General features: G+C 38.8%; 1 protein-coding gene across 1 annotated transcript in view; it reads left to right on the top strand.

Annotated features, from left to right (window-relative positions):
• Window positions 1-17,529, top strand: part of LOC311615556 (uncharacterized protein) — a gene marked incomplete at both ends in the record, with an annotated part of 39,781 nt that extends 22,252 nt beyond the window's left edge. Inside the window, 6 exons of the mRNA XM_084870901.1 lie at window positions 8,832-8,883; window positions 11,927-12,011; window positions 14,071-14,174; window positions 16,266-16,448; window positions 16,779-16,979; window positions 17,446-17,529. Coding sequence (XP_084727027.1) covers window positions 8,832-8,883; window positions 11,927-12,011; window positions 14,071-14,174; window positions 16,266-16,448; window positions 16,779-16,979; window positions 17,446-17,529 — 709 coding nt within the window. The remainder of the gene's footprint in view (window positions 1-8,831; window positions 8,884-11,926; window positions 12,012-14,070; window positions 14,175-16,265; window positions 16,449-16,778; window positions 16,980-17,445) is intronic.
• Between the last annotated feature and the right edge of the window lie 6,507 nt (window positions 17,530-24,036).

Below are 24,036 nucleotides of genomic sequence, written 5' to 3'. Positions count from 1 at the left end.
GTGCATGCAGGAGTCAACCAATCAATGAGTTTCTCTCACATCAATATTTCTCTCTGTCTTTACCTCTCTCTTCCACTCTGTAAAAAACAATGGAAAAATAAAAATCATGTCTTAAGAAATACTCTTCTTGAATATATATAATCATTATTATGCAAAGGACCAGATAGTAAATATTTTAGACATTATAGGCTATAAGGTCTCTATAATATATTCTTTGTTGTTTGACAACCTTTTGAAAAATTAAAAACCATTCTTAACCTAATATCAAAAACAAGCTGCTGCTAATTTTGGCTCACAGGCTGTATTTTGCAAATAATTTTTATCTTTTCATATGAATATATTGTTCTTAATTGTATATAAGGACTAATTGTTGAATATAGTCAATGAATATATCCTTGCTATCAACATTTTAAGGAATGTTTAATTTGTTAAAAGTTAAACATCACAGAATGGTGAGAAGGTGTCAAGTTGGTCCAGAACCCTGAAATCTTTTCTTTCTATTACAGTCTTAAACTCTGCCAAGCCAGTGTACTTAAAAATTTTGAATAGATTAAGCAGGTTTTTAATACTATTCTTTTTAAATTAAGTTTATTAGGGTGACATTGATAAATAACAAGTTTCAAGTGTACAATTCTAACAGCCAAAATATATAAAGATCTCATACAACTCAACAACAAAACACAAAGAATCCTATTAAAAATGGACAGAGGACCTGAAAAGACACTTTTCCGAAGAAGACCTACAAATGGCAATATATATGCAATATACATCATCAGTATATTGCATTGTTTGTTCGCCACCCAAAGTCTTAGTCTACCTCTTCACCATAAATTTGACCCTCTTTATCCTTCTATCCCTTTTTAGCCTCTTCCATTCTGGTAACCATCCTTCTGTTGTCTGTGTCTATTGTGTGTGTTTGTTCCATTTGTTGTTTTTTTGTTTTATCGTCCATATATTAGTGTAATTATATGGTTCTTGTCCTTTTCCTATAGAAGTTATATGCCTTGGATGTGTCTACTCACCATGATCTTCCCAGTTAGGAATTTATGATCAGATCATCCGTCAGGTTACTTTCCATAGAACCACTTTTCATCCACAATTCTTTGTTTCATTGGCCATTCTGTCAATGGTCTATATTGGCAAGTTTGCTTTTGGCAAATTTGATGTTAATAAGTTGACTTGGTGAATTGGTCTGCTTCCATTCTAAAAGACTAAGGTTTTCCAAAAATGAAACTAAGAAGGATCTAGTAGTGGGGCAAGTTTACATTCTTTCTGTGAAGAATGGAGAATGTAGTATATGTGTAACAGTAATAGCTCATGTTCATTTGCAATTCATTCTGTGTAAGATGCTCATAGGTTAGCTTGTAGTATGACTTTAAAGGAATGGATGTGATTTTAACATGGTAAAAAACAAAATTCAGCCCAGTAAAATTTTAAAATATCTTTTATTGATTTCAGAGAGGAAGGGAGAGGGAGAGATAGAAACATCAATGATAGAGTAATAGTGATTGGCTGCCTCCTGCACGCCCCATACTGGGGATTGAACCTGCATCCGGTGTATGTTCCCTGACCTGGAATGGAACTGGTGACCTTTTGGTGCATAGGACGATGCTCAACCAACTGAGCAACACTGGCCAGGCCAACCCAGTAACATTGAAAATCTAAATGGCTTTAATTAAATGATTCAGGAATCTGGCAGCCTCTCATTTAGCAACTACAAAGGCACTAGGAAGGGTTGTAAAAAGTAGAAGGTCTTTATAGATAGAAGGGTACAGAGTAAGGAGATATGAACAAAAGAAAAGAAAGGAATATTTTGGGGCCAGAACACTTCTTCTTTGGAGGAAGAGAATGGGAAGTGTTTTTATCATGCAGATTGCCTCTTCTTTCTATGGGGGTTGGAGAGAGGGCTTGTGTTACAGATTACCATACTAGTGCTTGAGCAGAAATTTTCATACTGGTTGACTAAGATTATGTTTCTGGGAGAGGTTGAAATTGCAATTAGACCAGGTATTAAATTTAGGTGCTGTGTTATGGGCTTTTAGTGTGGTGACACCATTTGGGGCCTGTAGTTTTCTTTTAACAGGAGGGATCAGTTTTTAGATTTACTAAGGGGGTATTTACTAGAATTAGCCATACAACACTCATTTTCCCACCCCTAAACCTGCCCAAAGGAAAATATTGGTCTAGGTGATCTCTAACAATAGCAATTCTTGATCCCCAGTCTGCTTATCTCTATACCAGAGAGTCTTCTGCTTGACTTTGAAGAAACAGGGAAATGATAGTGCATGCAGAATTCATCTTTGAGGAACACATTTTATAAGAGAGATAATTAAAATCACAAAGGAATCATTTAAAAGAAAATTACAGTATTATATATCCCTAATAATATATTTAAGTGGAGAAGATACTTAGAGGAATGGAGCTATCAAAGGGAGAGTGATTAATGAGGGTACTTGAGATGATCACGTTGGACTGTACAGATTACAAAGCACTTTTCCCAAATACTATTTTATCTTTACAATAACCTTGCAAGGTTCTGGTATTATGAATCACTTTAAACACTAGGAAACTTGGGCTCAGAGAAGCTAACAAACTTGTTTATATCTCACAGCTAGGAAGTGTCAGAACTGAGGATTGAACCCAAGCCTGTGTGACCTCAAATTCTGTCCACTTTTCATGGTGGATCTGTGATGCTGAATGCTATGGTGAAGGCTGGGAAAAATAGAGACTGTTTTAGGCACGATCCCTAGGGAACCACTTAAGAGCATAGTGATTCTTGGGGGAATGTACACTCTGGAGATGACAGTACCAATCTTGTCAGATATGGCAGTTGGTCCTGGAGAAAAAGAGGATGCCTGATACCTGACCCAAGATTATGTTTTGGATGGGGTGTTAGTGGGTTCCCTCTGTGAGTTTGCAGACTGGCTTTGATTAAAAAAATCTTAAAAATTAGGTCCTTGCCCAGCAGGTATGGCTCAGTGGTTGAGCATCAACCCATGAACCAAGAGTTAACTGATACAATTCCTGGTCAGGACACATGCCTGGGTTGATGGTTTGATCCCCAGTAGGGGGACAGTGCAGGAGGTAGCCGCTCAATGATGTTCCCCTTTCTCATTGATGTTTCTACCTCTCTATCCCTCCCCCTTCCTCTCTCTAAAGATCAATAAAAGCATTTTTAAAAATTATCTGAATTTATAAAAAAAATTTAGCTCCTTAACTTTTGCAACTAAGAAGGGATATCTGGTTTTCCTTTTTTCCATTACTTCAGATTAAATCATCTCAACTCTAAGCTATAATAAATGAGGGGAGTTATTTAGGATTATTTTTTACTGTCATCAGTTTTCTGACTTTCGGTCACAAATGTTTACTTTTTTAAAGTCTTTTTCATATTTATAGTTTCAGTTATGTAGTAAGTAGAAGTAGACACTGTTTTCAGCCAAGAACAACCTTCTACTAAAGTAATTCAGCAGCATTGAATACTTTACCAATGCATATCAAATCTTAGGGAAAGATTTTAAATGGAGAGAACAAAAAACACTAAGCTAATTGAAAAAGAACATTTTGAGCTTTTACATAATGAGACAGAGGTACTTTTCTTTGTAAAATTAGAAGGTGTTCTTTTCATGTAAATACAACTAGCAGAAAGTTCTTTGATCATTTTCTTTCTTTTTGAAAATTAACTGATACAATTTGGACAAAGAAAGTTCTGTTTGTCTCTGTTCCTAACCAAAGGCCAGCAATAAATGTGACTGCAAATCCTGTTACATTTCATATCTTCAGCCTGAATTTATTGTATATAGGCACAGACCAGTAAGATGCAAAATACTCATTAAGATTTTCATTAACAATGTATGTGCTTATCTGTTACTTGTATATTCTGATTATAAGTCAAATTTTTTTTTCATCTATATTGACTTATAGAGAAGCATGACATTTAAATTTACAGAGGAATTTCAAAAAATTTGCTTTCCTTTATTTTACATTCTTGACATCCAAGCCAGTGGACTTAAGCATAACTTAGTTGTCACACAGTATTTGTTGTCAAAGCAAGTGTCTTGTCCAGTATAACTCACTGCATCCTTTTATATAGCATTGTCAAATAAATCCTTCTGAGATTATATAAATTCTTTTAATCTACTCTAATACAGTAATCACTAGCCACAAGTAACTGCTTAAAACTTGGAAAGTGGCTGAAGAACTAAATTTTATTTAATTTTGATTTCAATTTAGCTACATGTGGTTGGTGGCTACCATGTTGTCATTCAGTCACATCCTACTTATCTCAGGTATAGATAGTTACTATTTAGAAGCCCAGCTAGAGTCATTTAATTGCTTTTAAGGAAGAGGTAGAAGCCTCATCTTTCCTTGAAAATAATTGTGTTAAGCCAAAAAGAGCTGGGATGAAGGATGTGCAAATATTTTGACTGAATGGACTGCCAGTTTGTTTATTCCTTTATTCACTCAGCAAATATTCATGAAGCACCTGGTAAGTGCTTTTCATTGTGAGAGGTGCTGGGGATACAAAGGGATCAAAGCATGTGCACTGCCTTTAGGAAATTCACTAGGTAGAAAACGTGGACAAGCCGAAACCGGTTTGGCTCAGTGGTAGAGCCTCGGTCTGAGGACTGGAAGGTCCCAGGTTCGATTCCCATGAAGGGCATGTACATTGGTTGCGGGCACATCCCCAGGAGGGGTGTGCAAGAGGCAGCTGATCGATGTTTCGTTCTCATTGATGTTTCTGGCTCTCTATCCCTCTCCCTTCCTCTCTGTAAAAAATTAATTAAAAAAAAAAGAAAAGAAAACGTGGACAAAAAGTAATAACAAAATTTCATACACAAAAAAGAAGAGTAGAAAAAAAGGGAAAAGTCAAAGAGCAGGTTTCAGTCTTGAGTAACTGGGTAGAAGGTGACACTGCACTGTTTACCAAGATAAGAGACATTGGAGGAAGAGTTAATTGGACTATGTTGAATTGAGATTATCTTTTAGACATCCAAACTGCATGTCCTAAAGGCAGTTGGATATATGGGCCTAGCTCAGGGAGAGGTCTTGAGCTAGAGATATAAGTCATCCCTAGTTGAAGCAAAGGGATAAAATATGGTGTTAACCAAGAACGTCCAAACTTGTAGATAATTTTTATGAGTTTATTTGAGCCAAGCAGAGAATACATCTGGACAAAAGATCTCAACAGCCTGAGAAAAATACTTCTGAGAATGACAGTTTGCAGTTTCTTTTAATTTGAAAATCAGGAAGGAACATAAGGAAGATTGCGTGATGATGGGAGAAAGAAAAGTGGGGATTGTATTATAGAATAGTTAGCAAGATTATGTGCTCTCCTCAGGGTGGTTATAGTTCAAGGGGTCTAAAAAAGAAGCACTTGAAAAGTGTGTTAACCCACGTGCAGGGAAACAATGAACAGGGCCTGCTTAAGGCAAAGGTAATCTTTTTACTAAAGAAGTTATATGCCTGGAGCATGACTACCCACCACGACCTGCCCAATTAGTAATGTATGATTAGAAAACCATGTGAGGTTACTGTGGGTTAGATTTATTATACCACCCTTTTTTGTCCACAATGTTCTGCAAAGGAGATACTATAAAGAAAGAACAAAAAGTGAGGAACAACCTTGAAGAAGTATCAACACTTACTAAGTAACACTAAATGTTCTGTTAGACTAAACAGATTTATAAACTAAGTCAAAGACTGAAAAATTTTTAAATATAAATGATAATCTTTTAGGAAGTTCATTTTTATTTTATTTTTTAAAAATATTTTTTACTGATTGCAGAGAGGAAGGGAGAGAGAGAGAGGGATAGAAACATTAATGAAGAGAGAGAATCATTGATAGGCTGCCTCCTGCAGGCCCCCTACTGAGGACCAAGCCCACAACCCTGGCGTGTGCCCAGACATGGAATTGAATAGTGAACTCCATAGGTTGACCTTCAACCACTGAGCCACACTGGCTGGGCAGGAATTTTATTTTTAAATGATGTAGAGACAAATTTTTAAGTAACTCTTTATGTCTAAGTTACTTGGTGTTGAATGTCAAACCAAAAATAAATACCGTACATATTAGACATTTTATAGTACCAACATACACACAAATGAACGAATTAATTTGTAACTATTATTTTATGATATCTAAATCAGTACTTCCTAAATGTTGTATATTTTATTATATCCAATATATATTTTTGAAACTTAAATTTCCTACCATTATAAATAAATTATATAAGTAAAACTTTTCTTTCCATTTGATCAATATCCACTTTTGAAATCATGCAGAATGACCCAGTTATTCTGTTACTTTCATATGTTCTGAATGAATTTGGAAGGTTTCACAACAAATTTGTCACTGTGTTACTACTCTGTCTTGCTTTTTATTATATCTGTTATCAGACTCCAGTTTCTTATTTTGTGCAGTGATGGGAGTATGGGGGAGGAGAAAATTTCCTCTTTCCCATCTTAATTCTTCTGGCTGGTTAAATAATGAAATTACATAAGATAGATTAAAAGGAGAAAATGACCAAATTAAATACATATGTAAGTATGGGGCAAGGGGGAGTCTACAAGAATATGGGGCCTGAATACAAGTCATGTAGCTGAGGCTTCTATGCCATCTTAAGCTAAGGAAAAAGGTGGGAGTGGTTTGGGACTTTAAAGGGGAGGAAGGCAATTCACAGGGCGATGAAAAAGCAAATGTTTGGTAAACAAATGTTTGTTGGGCCATCATTAACAATGGGACACAGAGAGGGCTTTGATCAAAGAGGCCTTGCTGGGCTCTTCCCTGTCTGTCTACTTAGTTCATATTAAACTATGGTTACCTATGCTGATAGCCCCCTTCCTGGAGCAGGTTCTAAGTCTGAATTTTTTGAGGGAGTTAGGGGGAAGGTCAAAGTTTTTCCCAAGTCTTTTGTTTCTTTAAAAAAAATTTAATTCTCTTAGTTTTTATACAAGATTAACAGGATTATCCTGTATGGTTTGAAAAAGTGAATATTGATGCAATGGACAGAAATGTTTCATTCTATTTTTCATAGGACCCAGTAAAAAATTAATTTTATTTACATCATTTATTCATAATGGGAGAAAATTAAGAGGAGTTTCAAAAATATATTTTAAATATCAAAATATGCATTAAGCAAGTATTGATATAAATAATATCCCAAAGAGGGATATTTTTGGGTGGCAAACCCTGCTTCCCTTCAGGGGCTGTTCACTCTTTGACCTGCCAAAGAAAAACTCTTGAACATAAAACATACATTTTCATAATTGTCAGTTATAAAATTTCTAAGGCTTATAAAATAATTTTAGTATTAAACACAAGATTATCATTCATTCATATTCTCTCTCTTGCTTTCTTTTTAAAATTTTATTTTATTGTTTAAAGTATTACATATAGTAGTACATATATCTCCTTTTTTTCCCCATTGACCTTCCTCCAACCTCCCATACACCCTGTAGCATGCCCTCATCCCACACCCCCCAGTGTCTTGTGTTCATGGTTGTACTTATATGAATGCATACAAGTCCTTCGGTTGATCTCTTCTCCCCCTCCCCAGCACTCCCCAGCCTTCCCGCTGTAATTTGACGGTCTGTTTGATGCTTATCTGCCTCTGTATATATCTCTGTTCATCAGGTTATAATGCTCTTTATTTTCCATAAATGAGTGAGATCATGTAGTATTTTTCTTTCATTGCCTGGCTTATTTCACTTAGCATAATGCTCTCCAGTTCCACCCATGCTGCTGCAAATGGTAGGAATTCCTTCTTTTTTATAGCAGCATAGTATTCCATTGTGTAGATGTACCACTGTTTTCTAATCCACTCATCTGCTAATGGGCATTTAGGCTGTTTCCAAATCTTAGCTAAAGTGAATTGTGCTGCTATGAACATAGGGGTGCATATATCCTTTCTGATTGGTGTTTCTAGTTGCTTGGGATATATTCCTAGAAGTGGGATTACTGGGTCAAATGGTTCCATTTTTAGTTTTTTGAGGAAACTCCATACTGTTTTCCACAGTGGCTGCAGCAGTCTGCATTCCCACCAGCAGTGCACTAGGGTTCCTTTTTTCTCCGCATCCTTGCCAGCACTAGGTCATTTGTTGATTTGTTAATGATTGCCAATTCTGACAGGTGTGAGATGGTACCGCATTGTCATTTTGATTTGCATCTATCAAATAATTAGAAATATCTCTTGCTTTCTCTCTTTCTCTCTCGTCCTTTACTTATTTGGTGAAAAGTAAGCTAATATTGATATTTATAAAGGAAGGTTCTATAAAGCTGCATGCTCACCTTGAGATGAAAATTCTAATAAGAATGGAAATAAATTGTTAATGAGCCAGAGAACTGAGAGTTTCTCTAATTACAGGAAACAAAATTAAATTTGGCCTGAAGCATTTTTTTGTAATTTCAGTTGGTTTAAAAATTAAGAAAATTCACTGATACACACTTTGGCTTTTCTTTTTTAAGCTCGCTTTGCTCACCACTGTCAAAAATAGGCATTGAGGTCTACAGTAAACTTCATTCTAAAGAAGGTCCAGATGGTTTATTAATATCTTAAAGAACAACCTTTTCTGTGGGAAAAGCAACACCTCAAAGATTGATGATGTTATGTATTAAGAAAAATAATAATTAAAAAAATATTTGAACCTTATTTTATTGTAATTACAGAAAATTTTGATTTAAGTGGCAAATGAGGGGTAGGGCAGGATGGAGGGGATTAATGGGGGGAAAAGGAGACATATGTAATACTTTCAACAATAAATAATTATAAAAATAAAAATAAATAAATGGCAAGTAAGACGTGCTTACCATCTCTCTTTTTACCTATTTATAGAAAAGGCCAAATGGAACCCCTGCGTTCTGCATCTTCTGGTTCTGCCTCATGCGTACGTATATTGACAGCCAGAGACTAAAAGTTTGGACTTTTATTCCTATAATATTGATTCTTTAGTTAATGTGTGTGCCAATATGGGGAAGAAAAATAATTTTTCCTCAACCCATCTAGGTTCTTAGGTGAAGTGCTCTTATATTAAAAGACAGATTAAGCCCTAATGGGTATGGCTTGGTGGATAGAGCATAGGCCTGTGGACTGAAGGGTACCAGGTTCAATTCTGGTCAAGGACACATACTAGGGTTGCGGGCTTGATCCCAATTTGGGGGTATATAGGAGGCAGCCGATCAATGATTCCCTCATCATTAATGTTTCTATCTTTTCCCCCCTTCTCTCTGAAATCAATAAAAATATATATTTTTTAAAAAGACAGATTAACAGGAGAAAAACAAGCAAAAGTTTCATAACATGAATGACTCCTGTATAAATGGGAGATACCCAGGAAAATCTAGTAACTTCCTGAAATGACCCAAGCCACCACCTTAAATATCATCTTCAGCTAAACACAAATGATGTTGGGGTGGTTTGGGAGGAGGCCAATTATGGGAGGTTACCATAGAAAGCACAGTGAACAAGGGTAAGGTTGGTATCCATATTTAATTCCTTGACTTCTGCATAGATAAGAGTTTCTAGATATTTGGTTATCCTCTTCCTATCACAGAGCAGGAGACACCTTTACAAATGGAAATTTCCATTGTAAATGTTTCTTACAAAAGGGTAACTTAGACTCAGTTTTCAGAGCTTCATCTGTGTCTGCTATTTCTTAAAAATAACCACCTTAAAATAATCTGCCAAAAGGGCATATTTTGAGGTGACAAATTCTGCTTCCCTTCAACAATATATAAAGGTTGTAATTTCAAGAAATATACTATATGGGCATAGCATGAGAGAGGTATTACACAGCTGTCATTTTGTAGCCATTTCTTATTGGAAGCCAAGAATGGCATGCTTGGAATGGTCCCCATAGTAGCCTTAAAAAGGATTAAACTAAGCTCTATGCCAGACATTATAGTTCAAGGTCCTTTTGACTTGTGAGTGCAAAATTTTCTGACCTGTCTGCTGCATTAGACATGTTAATAGACTCAGGATACGATGTAATCCCATAAGGGACAGAACCCAGTCTTAATTATCCTAGATTGTGCCCCATCCTCTTACGCCATTGAATGTATCATTCATTTATCCATTCACCAGACGTTACTAGAGAATCCTATAGGGATACACATAGGTGTCCCCTCAATAATCTGAATCTAGATAAAATCAAACTGCAAGGGGAGAAAAAGGTATAGAAGAACAGAAAAAGCATCCTACAAAGCCTTCCTAATGGATCATCATTCACCTTACTTGCCACTCTGTGAAGTGCATATAACATAGCTGCTAGGCTGGATCCCTGAAATGTTGATGGTAATCTAGAGGGAAAAGATGGCCTGGACATCAGAAGGTAAGAGTTTGATTCCTGATACTGCTTCCTACCAATTATGTGACCTGGGAAAAGTTATTTTATCATGGAGAGCCTAAGTTTTGTGATCTGTAAAATGGAAGTAGTAATAATCTCTACCTCATATAGATGAATCATGCTCAAAGGAACCTCATTTATTAGTATATTGCCTGTATACATGAAATAAAATGAAGCTTCTGTGAGAGCAGGGGTTGTTTGTTTATCAGCATATCTCCAAGTACTAGTATCTTGAACAAGGCTTACCACACACAGTAGGCACTCATAAATTTATGTGCATAAATTAATATTAACATTCAGCCCCAAATAGCCAAAATAAAACAGACAAAATAAATGAAATAACAATTTTCAAAATAAGCGACATCAGGCAACAAAGGATAGGGACTCTTAAGAATGGGAAAGAATGAAGTGAGCCAATTGCCACGGCTTACTCCCTAGCAAGTTTCTACGCCATGTGACTAAGAGGGAGAACACACAGGGATCTGAGTGGACTGCCAGAGATGAGATTGAGGTGAGAATATAGGGAGTCTAAGGTTGTTAGCAGGGTACCAGAGAGGAGAGAGTTTCATGGAAAGAGGATGCCAGGGATATGTGAAAGGAAAGAACCATCCAAGAGGATTCCAGACAACAGAGCCAACATTCATGGTAATAGTTCTTGTTTCTATCAGCTACACTGGAATGCCTCAAAATACATAGGAATTGAAGTGTAAGAATGTACATAATGGTTTTACCTTAGTTGTGGGGAAAAATTAGCCCTAGGCTAACTAGTCCTCTGGTTCTGACAATGAAATCATTAAGGTGTAAGACAAAGGGTCAAACTGAGTTCAAGTAATTTACATTCCAGAACAAAGATGAGGCATGTTTATAGGAATGCAAAAATATCCAGTCTCCTACAAGGTGAAGTGAACAATATTTGGCCTCCAGGCAAATTATCAGGCATTCAAAGAAGCAAAGATATGTGGCCCTTATTGAAGAGAAAAACCTATCAGTGGAAACCCACTTCAAACAAACAGACTTTAGAATTAGTGAAGGGTATTAAAAACAATTATAACTGTATTATGTTCTTCCTTGCTCCACCCTCCATATGCCTATAAAACTCTTCTGTTTTGTACTATTCCTCAGAGCAACTCTCTATTTGCCAGATGGGATACTGCTTGATTCAAGAATTGTTCAATCAAACCAATTGGGTCTTCAAATTTACTGGATTTAATTTTTGTTCTTCCACACTCTAACACTTAGGCACAATTTCACTGTTCCCACCTCTTTGTACCAGCTCATCAGCATGCTAACATTTCTGACAGGCATATTTTCTTTGTGATTGGCACACATTATTATGATTGCTCTTTTAGCACATCTATAATATGCTTCTCTTCTAGGTTTTGGTAATATATAGCACATGGCAGCCATAATCTCTGCTTGTTGTTATCTTCTAGCAGTTTTTTTTTCACGGACATGTTTCAGTTGATTGAAGCATTGTAAGAAATGGGAAATGCATCAAAGTTTGTGCTCTGCCTGTGTTTCTTCTTATTTACATATCTCTTTGTCTCTAAATTGAAATGTCATTTTCTCTTTTGGAAATTCCTAGGATACTGAGCAGTATGACTCACAAGAATCTGCTCTCACATCTGGTGACACCAGCCCCGCTTATCCAGAAACCACAGGATCTTCAGGTATGTGCATTTGGGCATTTGCATAGGGACTACCAGAAGAAAAATAGTGGCCTACAGAGTAGTTACAGTTTTTCAAATGAAGATAATGGTTTATTTATAATGGTGTGAAATCAAAAGAGTAAATTCTAACTTTCTTAATCTTCTGTAATTTTTTAAAATGATGCTTTGATAGCAGTGAAAATGAATATTTCATCAATGGAAGTGCTTGGAAGTTGGTATTACTCCCTCCCATTTAAATTTAAACTTGTAAAGATCGCTGCTATATCTCAGTCTTTGGAAGAATAGCACCTTATCTTCTAATTTCCATGCAGTCTTTTCTGCTTATGGCATAATAGTTACATTCCAAAGAAATCTCTTGTTTTAAAAAACTGTACTATGCAGTATATAATAAGAATTTCTAGTAAAGGGAAAAAGGGAACGTCTCTCAAAAACAATATTATTATATAAGTTTCAACATTAAATATATTTCATAAACATAATTGTATAAAATACCACATTTAAAGCAGTGGTGGATGCATAATGCAGACCATATCCTTTAATTAGCTAATCTTACCATAGATAATTTGTAATTATAATTTATTTGTTAGATAAATTCTTTCAAAACATAAGGCCCCATTTTCTTTATAGTATATGTGTTGTCTGTATGATATATATTAGTCACACTTTTTTGCTCATCTGCATAATTAGATGATTCAGCTTTAACATATCCCCACTATTTTTCCACAAATATTCATATTAGAAAAAAAAGATAATTTATATTATGTACAATAGTATTCATATATAGAACTGTTACCTCTTTTTTTTTTAAATACTCTAGTTAACAACCCTTCCATTATTATTGTCAATCTCAAAACTTTGTTTTTAAAAATCCTTCAAAACAATTGATTTAGGAGGAGAGAGGGCAAAGTCCCTGGACTCATGATTATGATTTCTAAAATATATAAGAGTAATTTAGTTTTAAATTTGCACACAGAATTCACTCTTTGGGGTGTATAGTTCTGTGGGTTTCACAAAGACAAAGAGGCAGGTGTCTACCACTACAATACCAGGCACAATAGTTCTGTCACCCCAAAATTCCTTTGTGCTATCTGAACTCAAACTCTGTTCTCCATTCTCTGACAAACATTGATCTGTATTGCATCTCCGTTTTTCTTTTTTTAGAATGTCATATAAATGGAATAATACAGTATCTAGCATTTTTGGTTTGGCTTTGTTAGCAAAATGCATTGAAGATTTATCCATATTGTATGAATCAATGGTCCATTTCTTTATGTTTGCTGAGTAGTGATGTATCTTATGATGTTGTTTTTTAGAATCCATTCATCCATAGAAGGACATCTGAGTTGTTTCCAAGTTTTTAGTGGCTATAAATAGAACTACTATAATCATTTGCATAAACTTTTAATGTATATATATGTTATTAATTCATTTGGATATATTCCTGGGAGTGGGACTACTGGATCTATGGAAGTGGGTATGAAAAAAACAAACAAACAAAAAAACACACCTGCCAAACTATTTTCCAAAATGACTCTACCATTTTGTATTATTCAAATAATGTTCTTCACTTTGCTTTTTGGGGCTGTTGAAGGAGCATCATGTTGCAACACGGCAAAGATCATCCAAGAACTCCTGAAATCCCATAGCCTGGGGAATCTAGTTTTTCAGAAGTGATTTATGACCAGGTTTAATTTGTGTGTGTGTGTTTTTTTTGTTTGTTTGTTTGTTTTTTTAATCTGTTGGAAGGTACCAAAAGAACTGTATAATGAAAAGATACTTAACACTAATGAGTTTGGGCACCCCCTTATGCTTGGTTGGGTGAAGGTAAAGTCAGACACTTCTTCCCTTTTCTTCATTTGCAGATATGGACAGATTTTAAAGTAATTTCTGAATTACTCCTGGTACCTGGCATGTCTAATCTTTAACATGAAATAAAAATGGACTCTCTTGTTTATACAACATAAAAGGAAACAAACAAAGATAAATCTATATAATCTCTTTTATAGAATTGCTATTTTTGCTTTGGGGGTCATGAATTTCATTGTGCTTGCTTCCTCAGCTACAACACCTTCACAGAACTTAGAACATGAATCTTCTATGGAAGAGGGGAGTGCTATAGCTGAGGTGGAACATGTGCAGTGCACCGAAGCAATGGAGGAAGAGGTGAAGCAATTGGACAAGGTGGAGCAGGAAAATCTTGCTCCACATATTTATCTGAACCAGTAACTCTGGAAAGCTCCAAATTTCTGTTGTGCCCAGTTTGTTTGAAGAAAGCATGCTTTTTGCTTGTTTGTTTTAACTATCCCTATTTCTGTTGTACTGGATTTTCAGATGTAGCTGAAAATTTATTGCAGTGGTTCTCAACCTTTCTAATGCCATGACCCTTTAATACAGTTCCTCATGTTGTGGTGACCCCTAACCATAAAATTATTTTCGTTGCTACTTCATAGCTGTAATTTTGCTACTGTAAATGAATCTTAATGTAAATATCTGTGTTTTCTGATGGTCTTAGGCTCTAAGACAGCGGTTCTCAACCTGTGGGCCACTACCTAAGACCATGTAGCAGGGTGGCCTAAGACCATTCCATAATATGAGAACCACTATCAGGGTGGCCTAAGATCATCCCACAACATGAGGAACTGTATTAAAGGGTGGCAGCATTAGAAAGGTTGAGAACCACTGACTTAGTGGGTCCCAGCAAACAGGGAGGTTGAATGTTCTCTAAGACCAAATCCTTATTCTCTTAATATTAAATATGCAAAGACACTTTGTGCTTGAGAGAAAATTTGAGCTGAATAGGAAGATTAACCCCAAGAAAAGGCAGTAAAGTATTCTTAAGACCCATGCTCTTCATCACCTGTGAGAGAATGCTGACCTCAAAGGAAGATGACATTACTGCATACCCATACCAATACCTATCCAAAAGAACTAGATTTCCTCAATGGAATTTTTATTGATTAGAAGCATGACTTTCAGAATGTTAGATATATTAGTATACAACCTTCAATAATAAGCACTAATGTATATGGTCTGAGGCCAAATCAGGATAGTTGAATTAACTAATACACTATCACATACAAGCCAGACTGAGCTGTTGTTTCCAAGTTTTTAGTGGCTATAAACAGAACTACTATAATCATTTGCATAAACTGGGAGTATATATAATTTGTATATATTGTATAATCACATATTTGGATGAATATAATATTTTATATTAGGATTATTAAAATCAGGATTCCTATCTGGAGAAGGGTGGTGGATGTGAAGACCGGTAAGGTTTATTTCAGTAAGGTTTATGGCAGCCAATATAATGAACTTACAGTCTGTTATGTGGTATTGTATGTATTGATTACCAAGCCAAAGGTGAGTCACCCCATTCCTGATGCCAAGCCATCCTCTTCTAATGAGAATAACTGAGGTCTAGAGGACAGTTATTTGAGTTTGGCCCCAGCAGTGTGATCTTGGCACATTCCTGAATTTCAGTTTCTTTATCTTGAAATGGTCTGCTTGCCTTGCAGGGATTTGTGAACTGCCATGGAAATTCTTTGAATTGTTTAAAAGGAAATTTCTGTAGAATTCCATTTTCTCTTTATGTCATGCTAAAAACTTGATCTTCTTTCACTGTTGACGGGCTTCTCTTCTCCTTTGAATTAATTTACAATTAAACTTTAAATATAACTTTTATTTACATTAATCAAAATAACCAGCAGTGAGTGTGTGTAGTCTGGCTCTGAATGTGATAGTGCATTAGGCTTATTTCTGAGTGCCATAGATTGATAGGCATTGATAACAGGCATCCTGTGGATGTTCCCCACATGTTTCCTTTGTGATCTGACCTGCTACACTTGGTGCGGGGCGAGGCGTGTAACGGTGGTGGCAGTGGGTGCAGCGTCAAAGACAGTGGCTTTGGCGCTGTGGGGTGGGCAGGGCGCAGCGGGAGAGGTGGGGGGTGGGGTGGGTGGGAGAGGTGGGGTTGAGGGGAAGAGAAGCCTGCCTGAAGTCTTATAGGAATATTCCTGCAACAGATATATATATATATATACAGGTATCGTGTGTGTGTGTGTGTGTGTGTGTGTGTGTGTGTGTGTGTGTGTGTTCTTGAACCATTTTTAAAAAACTTTCTAGTGATAAATGACATCAGAATTGGAGTGCCATTGTGCTCAATCTTTCAAAACTTAAGAATAAAACAATATGGTAGGATTTAGTGAAACGTAGTATCCCTATTTGTGAACCATAAGTTATTCCTCCTCACAGACATTCAAAATAACATCACCAATTGCAGTGTACATCAAAAAACGTGAGGAGGAACTAATAATGCATTTTAAGAAGAACCTGGAAGAGAACACTCAAATGCTGCAGGCTGACATCAAAAAGCAGAGAAAGGAACTGAAGCTGCTGAAGGAGCAGCTTAACACAATGCAGGCTTCCAAATTTCAGGTCAGAGACCAGTTCTATGTAAGTGGCAGAGGGGAAAGGAAAAGGGGACAGTCTTCAAGGAGTTAGTATATAGGGTCTGCTAGAAGTGACAGCTGCTGCCCCAGGGCAGCACATGTCATCTGGAATAATCTTCAGCAGGGAATTAAGGCTTTGCCCTTTTTCTCTTGACTGTAGCACCCTAAATGGGTCTAGCCAGATTCTAGGAGTGGCAGATGTGGCTCATGTATAGCCAAGGATTCTTTGTGGGTTTGCCTGTGGGTAGTCTTGCTCCTTGCCTTGTGTCCAAGGGAAGGTGTGGACCCTGAATACACTGATACTGTGCTCTTACAGATGCAGCCAACCATGCCACAACACACTGGCAGTTATGAGCCCGAGGCTTTGGAGCCAGCTCCCAAGAAACAATGCACTGGGCAAACGACGTCCTGTTCAGATACCAGTGAGACCCAAAGCGTTTATACTTTATGTCCACCTCGTTCAATAAGATTCTATGAGTTGTATAAAGATCCTGCACCTTTTGGTTCCTCCAGCCAGGTACGGAAAGTCTGTTTTCACTGGGTAGCTTAAAGGGGATTTCATTTTCATGAAAATGTATGTTTACCTGCTTCTGCTGATGGATAATGACTACTCAGTTGGCTGCAATTGCTAGATTCCAGCTTGTTGCAGCCATGAACATGACGGTAGGTAGTGCCCTGCTAAACAAGGTGACAGACACCCAGACCCCTATTGCCAGAGAGGGAGGACTACTGCTGCATTCTGCTTTGGGGAAATGGAGAGTGGTCAATCGATTTCTCGGAGGCTTTTCCAAACACTGAGATGTTTTCATCTTTTTCCTTTTAATGTAGCAGTACCTGCAGAAGCAGGAACCATACCTGCAGCTGCTCCAGGAACCCCAGCCCCAGCAGTGTAACATCATTGTATTGATAGAAAACCAGATACTGCAAATATCCTTGCCAAACCTTTCTGCGCCCCTCTATGATGATTCCGTTTTTTCATGCAGGTCCAGTTCACTGATGCTTTTTCCCAATCAACAGCTGGGGAACAAGATAAAAACATTGAGAGCCAAGAAGAAAGTCAAATGTAAGAATTGCATGGGATGGTGATAAGGGATAAGGTCACTGAGAAGTTTTCCCCATCAAAAGTATCTCCTACACATCTTACTCTGTGGCCACAACCCCCCCCCCGCCCCCCCCCCCGCCTCTATATGCATGGTGCATAGCCAAACATATATTGATGAGACAGGAATCTGTGTGAGACAGGAGGATTAGATAAGGAAGCCTCCCATCTAGGGAATTAGGATCCAAATATTGAATTTGCTTGACTTCATCCACCCAGTCCCAGTCTCATGTCACAGGGTATCTATTATAAGAGAAGTCACAAGTGCTCACAGCTAAATAACTCCTGGGCTCCCAGTTTCCTTCTCCAATTTCAATAGAATCTGGTGATCACAGTAGAGTAGATGAAGGAGGTCTGCCTGGTGTGGGTGTGATAGTTGCTAGATTTCCATTGGATACCTAAAGAGCCAAGAATACAGAATTAAGTGCTGGGAAACAGTATGAGAACATGAACACATCTTCAGCTCAGTGATAAAGTCATTGGACTCAAATGCCAAAAAAGAGAAAGTTCTGCTCAACAATGAAGGGGTTTTCATAGCATATAGTTGATGCCCAATAAACATTTTTAAAATAAATGCCAGCTTTCTGAGCAGGCCTCCCCAAAACTCTATGGATTTCCTTCTAGCCTTCCTTTAGGATCATTGAGGTGGATTAGTGCTGTGTTTCCCTGTGGCCTGATCATCAGAATCAATCTGAGGAGGTTTTTGAAAGTGAAGATTCAGAGTCTGACATAGGGCTCATAAATATATTTATTGTAAGACACTCAGGCTTAGGGCTACGGAGAGAGCACTGGACTTTGGAGTGAGGACATTAGTCTTGCAGCCTGTCTCAGCTGCTACCTTCTTTAGTAATGAAGGGCAGGTCACAGACTGGAATAGGTGAAGTGATTTGCAGAAAGCCACAGAGATCATCATTTTGTCAGAACCAGGATTGTCCAAGTAATATAAATGAAACCAATTGAGACAAATGACTATAATTTATCGTGATATTTATATTTGCTTTACTTTGGCAAATGAGTCTTATTCAGGCCAAAGTGAAAGTATGCAAAAGGGAGTCCTTATTTAGCCACCAAAAACAAATGTGCCTTATCACCTACTGATGAGTAAAACAATGTTTCCTGGTCCATCTTCTCTAGATCCATGTCACTGTAACATGTATCCTATCCTCTCTTACAGTTTTGTTCCTGAGGACCAGCAGAAACAAGACATGTCACCAGTAATATATAGCACAGATAGTGATGTTTTTCCTGCCAGCAGTTCTTCAACGCCTGTATATTCTGACTCAGATATAAGCACTCTGGAGACTACACTGGATTACCTCCAACTTTGGCCTAAGATATATGACCCAAATAGCAATATCAAATATGTAGTGAAAAGTTGGCCTTGCACTGACCAGAATGACGGCAATTCATCTGAGGTATACCAGCCCCCTTCTCCTCTGCTCTCTGACCCAGGCCAGGGGTTCTGCACAGAGGCTTGGCCCCTTTCCTATAAGGCACACATCATGGGCTTATGCTCTGTGTATGAAATCCAAACTTCAAATCTCAGTAAGTGTGAGGGAAGTTATTCATATTCTGGTAGTACTCACTGCTGAATAAAAAGATTCTCTTTAGGCTTCCATGAAAAAGTCAGCAATTCTCATGGATATTAAATGCAATTTGACTGAAAAACTTCTTTAAAAGCATGTGGTTTGTTGGAAAATTTCCCCATAAACCAAAAGGTGGTGGGTTTGATGCTCAGTCAAGGCATCTCATCTATCCAGGTTGTGGGTTCGATTCCTGGTCAGGTCATGTATGGGAGGCGACTGATCTATGTTTCTTGCTCATATCAATGTTTCTTGTTTCTCTCTCTCTCTCTCTCTCTCTCTCTCTCTCTCTCTCTCTCTCTCTCTCTCTCTCTCTCTCTCTCTCTCCTTCTCATTCCCTTCCTCCTTCTCTTTCCAATTAACAAAACAAAACAAACAAACAAAATGCCCTCAGATGAGGATTAGAAAAATTCTCAAAAATATGTTACATGGGCAGAGTAGGTCAAGCATATGCCCATTATCCCAGCCCAGACCCCTTTAAAACTTGTAGATTTTTAGTTCTGCTACAGAACCCAGAACATAGTATGGGTGTTTCCTCATAGGGAAAATAAACCAAGGGTCCTTCTTGTGAGTGTGCTTGTATATGTCAATGGGGGTAAACCTGCAGGGTAAACCCCACCTCAGAAAGCATCTGCATGCCATGTTTCCAGGGCAGTGATGGAAGCTGGTTCAGATGGCAGTCACATAGCAGGCTTTGCTCCCAGGTCAGTCCCAGAAGCCCCTTGTGGACTACAGATTCTTGATATGATGAACAGCACTTACAAAGGTGTTTTGATTCTGGGTTTAGAAATCTTAATAGAGCTTATCCTTTTTAAAAAAAAATCTAACAACAACAAAAACACTAAGCTAAAGCAAAATGAAAGAATTTGGATACTTTAAATGGCTAACGGTGTGTTAATTTCACGTGCACATCCTAAGCAAAGGAGCTGTCAAGAAAGTTGATCAGTTAGAGGTACTGCTCACACAAAGAGATCAGATAGTCATCGGACTCTGTGATTCAGTTACCAAGCCAGATTCTGCCCGTTAGACCCTTCCTCGTGCCCACTCTCAAGGTACTTCCCTTCTGGATTGACCCTGAGAGGCAGAGCTAAGACAAAGTGAGCACATAATCCAGGGAAATGGAGAAGGGAGAACCCTGGAAGGGTGAGCAGATAGGAGAGTGCATTGGAGCTGCCAAGGGCAGAACCGAGTAGGATCCCCCCCTGTCTGTAAGACTTCAGGATTCCCCACACCCTACCCTGGCTCATCTCTACTGCCCTCTGGGCCCTCCCTCTCACCAGGTTCCCAGATACCTCCAGCTCTCTATCCATTTTCAGCGATTCTCCTTCTGTTTCCTCTCTCTTCTTCTCTACTTTGTTGCATTCCACTTGTTGAAATCTTGCATTACCTTCAGAGCCCAGCCCAAGTCTCTTTTTCAACAGAAAAGACTCCCACAGCCCGCTCGTAGTAATACTATTTTTATGTTTGTTTCTCCTTTTCCCTTTCTCTACAGCCCAGAGTGTGTTGTTACTACTCGTGTCACCCTGTGGAAGTGGGCCAGGTAACTGCCAATAAGTCTAACCAAGTCCAAGCCAAGTAGTGGGAAAGTCCAAGGGTAGGGGCAGGGAGAGACCATTTAAGGTTTTCACTAGCCATGGCTGGCAGAGGAATTGGGTCCGGAGGGCCAATAAGGGACCCAGTAGCTTTAGGCATGAAGACAAGTTTGGGAGAGCCCAAGCCTGCTTCTGCTGGTCTTTAAGTCAAAATGCTGTTGGGAAAGGGAAGTGGGAAGGAACTCCATTTCTCCAATTCTACCCTCTGCCAGCACCTTTCAGGCTTGTGTTCCAAAGTGGTACTTTTCTATACCTTCATGACTTAAACCAAGGGGTCCGTCCACTGTTATAAATTGGGCACAGGAACTTTTAGCAAAGAACTTCACATTGTTCTCATTTTTCCCCCATCAGGAGGAACTAAGTCCTGGGTACGAAACCGAGGAAACTTCAAGTCCACGGGATTCCCAGGACACTACTGATGATCCAATAGAAAAAGCCAACGCTTACTTATCTTCAGACCAGTCTGACTCAGATGATTAGCTGAACCAGCAGTATTCTCATACAAAACCTTGGGAGGGGCTCCTAAAGTCCCTTGGAGTTATACTTACTATTTTCCCCCCATAAAACTGTTTTTGTAATTTTTAGTTGAACACAACCTATGTCTTTTAAGCTATACTGCAGTATTATCTCTAGTGTACTAGTGTGTGACAGCAGCCAGGCCACGGAAGGAGACCACTGTGCCAATATACCCTGCCCAACTTTTCACACAGCTCTTCCAAACAGGCTGTAGTGTGCCCAAGTTAAAATGCCTTCTTTTTCTGTCAAGAAATATTTCTCGAATGTATTGCAATCTAGTAAGAAGCTTGTTTTGTCTTAAGCTGAAATAAGTCTGAGACCCTGTCAAGCCCCGGATGCTCCCTACAGTGTTACTGGGACCAGGAAACCCACAGGGAATAGCATTCCAATTGTGAGGGGCTCCAACCTAATGTTTCACAGTTTAATAAAAATTGTTTTTGCATTTATGACTGATTTTGTTTTCTTATTTTTCTATGCCTGGTTCATGGGACTTAGAAATAATATTGCCTTAGCTGACTGATGCTAAGGTCCTGAGTAAAGGGCTCTTTTCCTGGAGTTGTGTTCCTTGTATGTGACCAAGCTCCCCATTCACATCTGAGTTCCCTACTACACTTGCAGAGGCCATTGGTTCCTACCTTCCCAAGTGGCTGTGTGCTCAGGCCCCCTATGTGGCTGGCAGAAGCCTGTTAGATTGACACTAGGGCAGCCACAGACTCACTAGGCCACAATAGTTTGGCCTAGGAGCTAGCCAGTGTGTAGATTGTATTTATACCTTACTAACCACCTCAGAGACTATATAAAGGGCAAGGTTCCCATTCACTTGGCATGCAGGTTCCTTTTCACCTAGGATAGCTCTTTTTGGGGGAAGAGTACACTTCCTGGAAAAAAAAAAGTGATTAAGAGATGTGCTTAATGTCAAGCACCAAAGAGAGCATTTTTCTAGCTATCCACACAGTAGGAGGAGCAGGGAGGAGGGCTTGGGTAACTTTACCAGAAGTCATTTTGTGCCTTTAATATCAGTATTAATGTAATGACCCATTGCTGGTTGAAGGCAAAGAAAACTTCCAGTCTCTAGTGACAAGTTAAAGGTGACACATGAGTTCTCACACCCATAGGAGGAGCTTGACATTCCTCATCCAGCCTGATTTCTATCAGGGTGCTATGGACTGAATCCCCCCTCCCCCCCCCAATTCATGTTAAAGCCCTACCCACAATATGATGGTATTTGGAGGTGGGACCTTTGGGAGGTACTTAAGCTTAGATGAGGGTTAGGTCCTCAGGAAAGGATTAGAAGAGACACAAGGAACTTGTTCTCTTTCACATTGTGTGCACAAAGAGGAGGTCCATGCCAGCACAAGATGGTGGCCACCTACAAGCAAAAAGAAGAGGTTTCAATAAAACCTACCTTGCTGGCCAAAACTGGTTTGGCTCAGTGGATAGAGCATCGGCTTGCAGACTGAAGGGTTCCAGGTTCGATTCCAGTCAAGGGCATGTACCTTGGTTGCGGGCACATCCCCAGTGGGGGGTGTGCAGCAGGCAGCTGATCGGTGTTTCTCTCTCATTGATGTTTCTAACTCTCTTTCTCCCTTCCTCTCTGTAAAAAATCAATAAAAAATATATTTTAAAAAAAAACAACTACCTTGCTGGCACTTTGATCTTGGACTCCCAGTTTCCAGAATTGTGATAAAGTCTGGTATTTTGTTAGGGCAACTGGAGCTGACTGCTATTTACTTTCAGACTTGTCTCTTTGTAGCCATTGGAAAAGAGCAGCTGGAGGCCCATCACTTGTCAAAATCACAATTTGGCACTTATAGGCATGTCTCCAATTGTGTTCAGCAGATACAGAACATTTTCAAGATTTGGGTTTCTTGCAGGGCCCAGCAGAGGTAGGAGTAGAGGTCAGGGGCATTCTTGATACCCTCTTAGTCTTTGGATAAGCAGGGTTGGAAGTGACTGGCATTCTAGGCCATTGGCAGGGATTCTGTTGCCTCCTGCATTGGCAGCTGCCTCTCTTGAGAGGTCAAGTTTGGAGACAGGCTGATGAGTGGCCTGCCACCTTCTCTGGGGAGTACATGGGACCACTGTATCCATTCCTACCAGAGAGTACAAGAAGGACTGCATATGGATGAGAGTGATAAGAAATTGTAGGGGAGCAAAAGATACTGCTACACTTTTGTGCAGAGTGGCCCAGGCTTAGGTCAAGAGCTGCCTCATAAATGGGGCATTAGGGAAAACAGGCTCCTTATAGCTACTCAGTTGACTGGTAGCATTCTGACCATGGGGGCAGAGTTTACTGTGCAGCATCAGTAGTTCCCAAAGCCACACCTGGTATTTTAAACAGGAAAAATATTGGTCCCTGTCCTGATTCTCCTTTTACATGGCAAGGGAGAGATGGTCAGGGAGACCCTAGAGTGGTTTACTCCTAGAAGAAAGGCAACTGAGGTCCGACTGTCCCTTAAGTCATTTGGGCCTTAGTTTCTCCATAATGAAAAAGAAGGGAGGAGACAATGTCTTTTCTACCTAGCTCTTAGAGAAGATGCAGCTAAATGGATTGATAATGCTACAAGATATGATGGTGGTTCAGTGAGGATTTTGTCTACCCTTCTAGCATGAAGCCCAATTCACTTTCCCTGACTGGGAAAGCATAGGAGTTGCATTTCTCTGTTGATGGTGTGGAGGAAGTTGGAAAAAGACAATAGAGGTGTCTTGGCTGTCACACATGGCAGAGCTTCTAGACACACCCATTATCAACTCATTCCCAGGTTGATGACACACACATAATCA

Source organism: Pipistrellus hanaki (genome assembly GCF_964339955.1).
Source record: "Pipistrellus hanaki genome assembly, chromosome: X".
Taxonomy (NCBI): Eukaryota; Metazoa; Chordata; class Mammalia; order Chiroptera; family Vespertilionidae; genus Pipistrellus; species Pipistrellus hanaki.
This window is presented reverse-complemented; position numbering and strand designations above follow the sequence as displayed.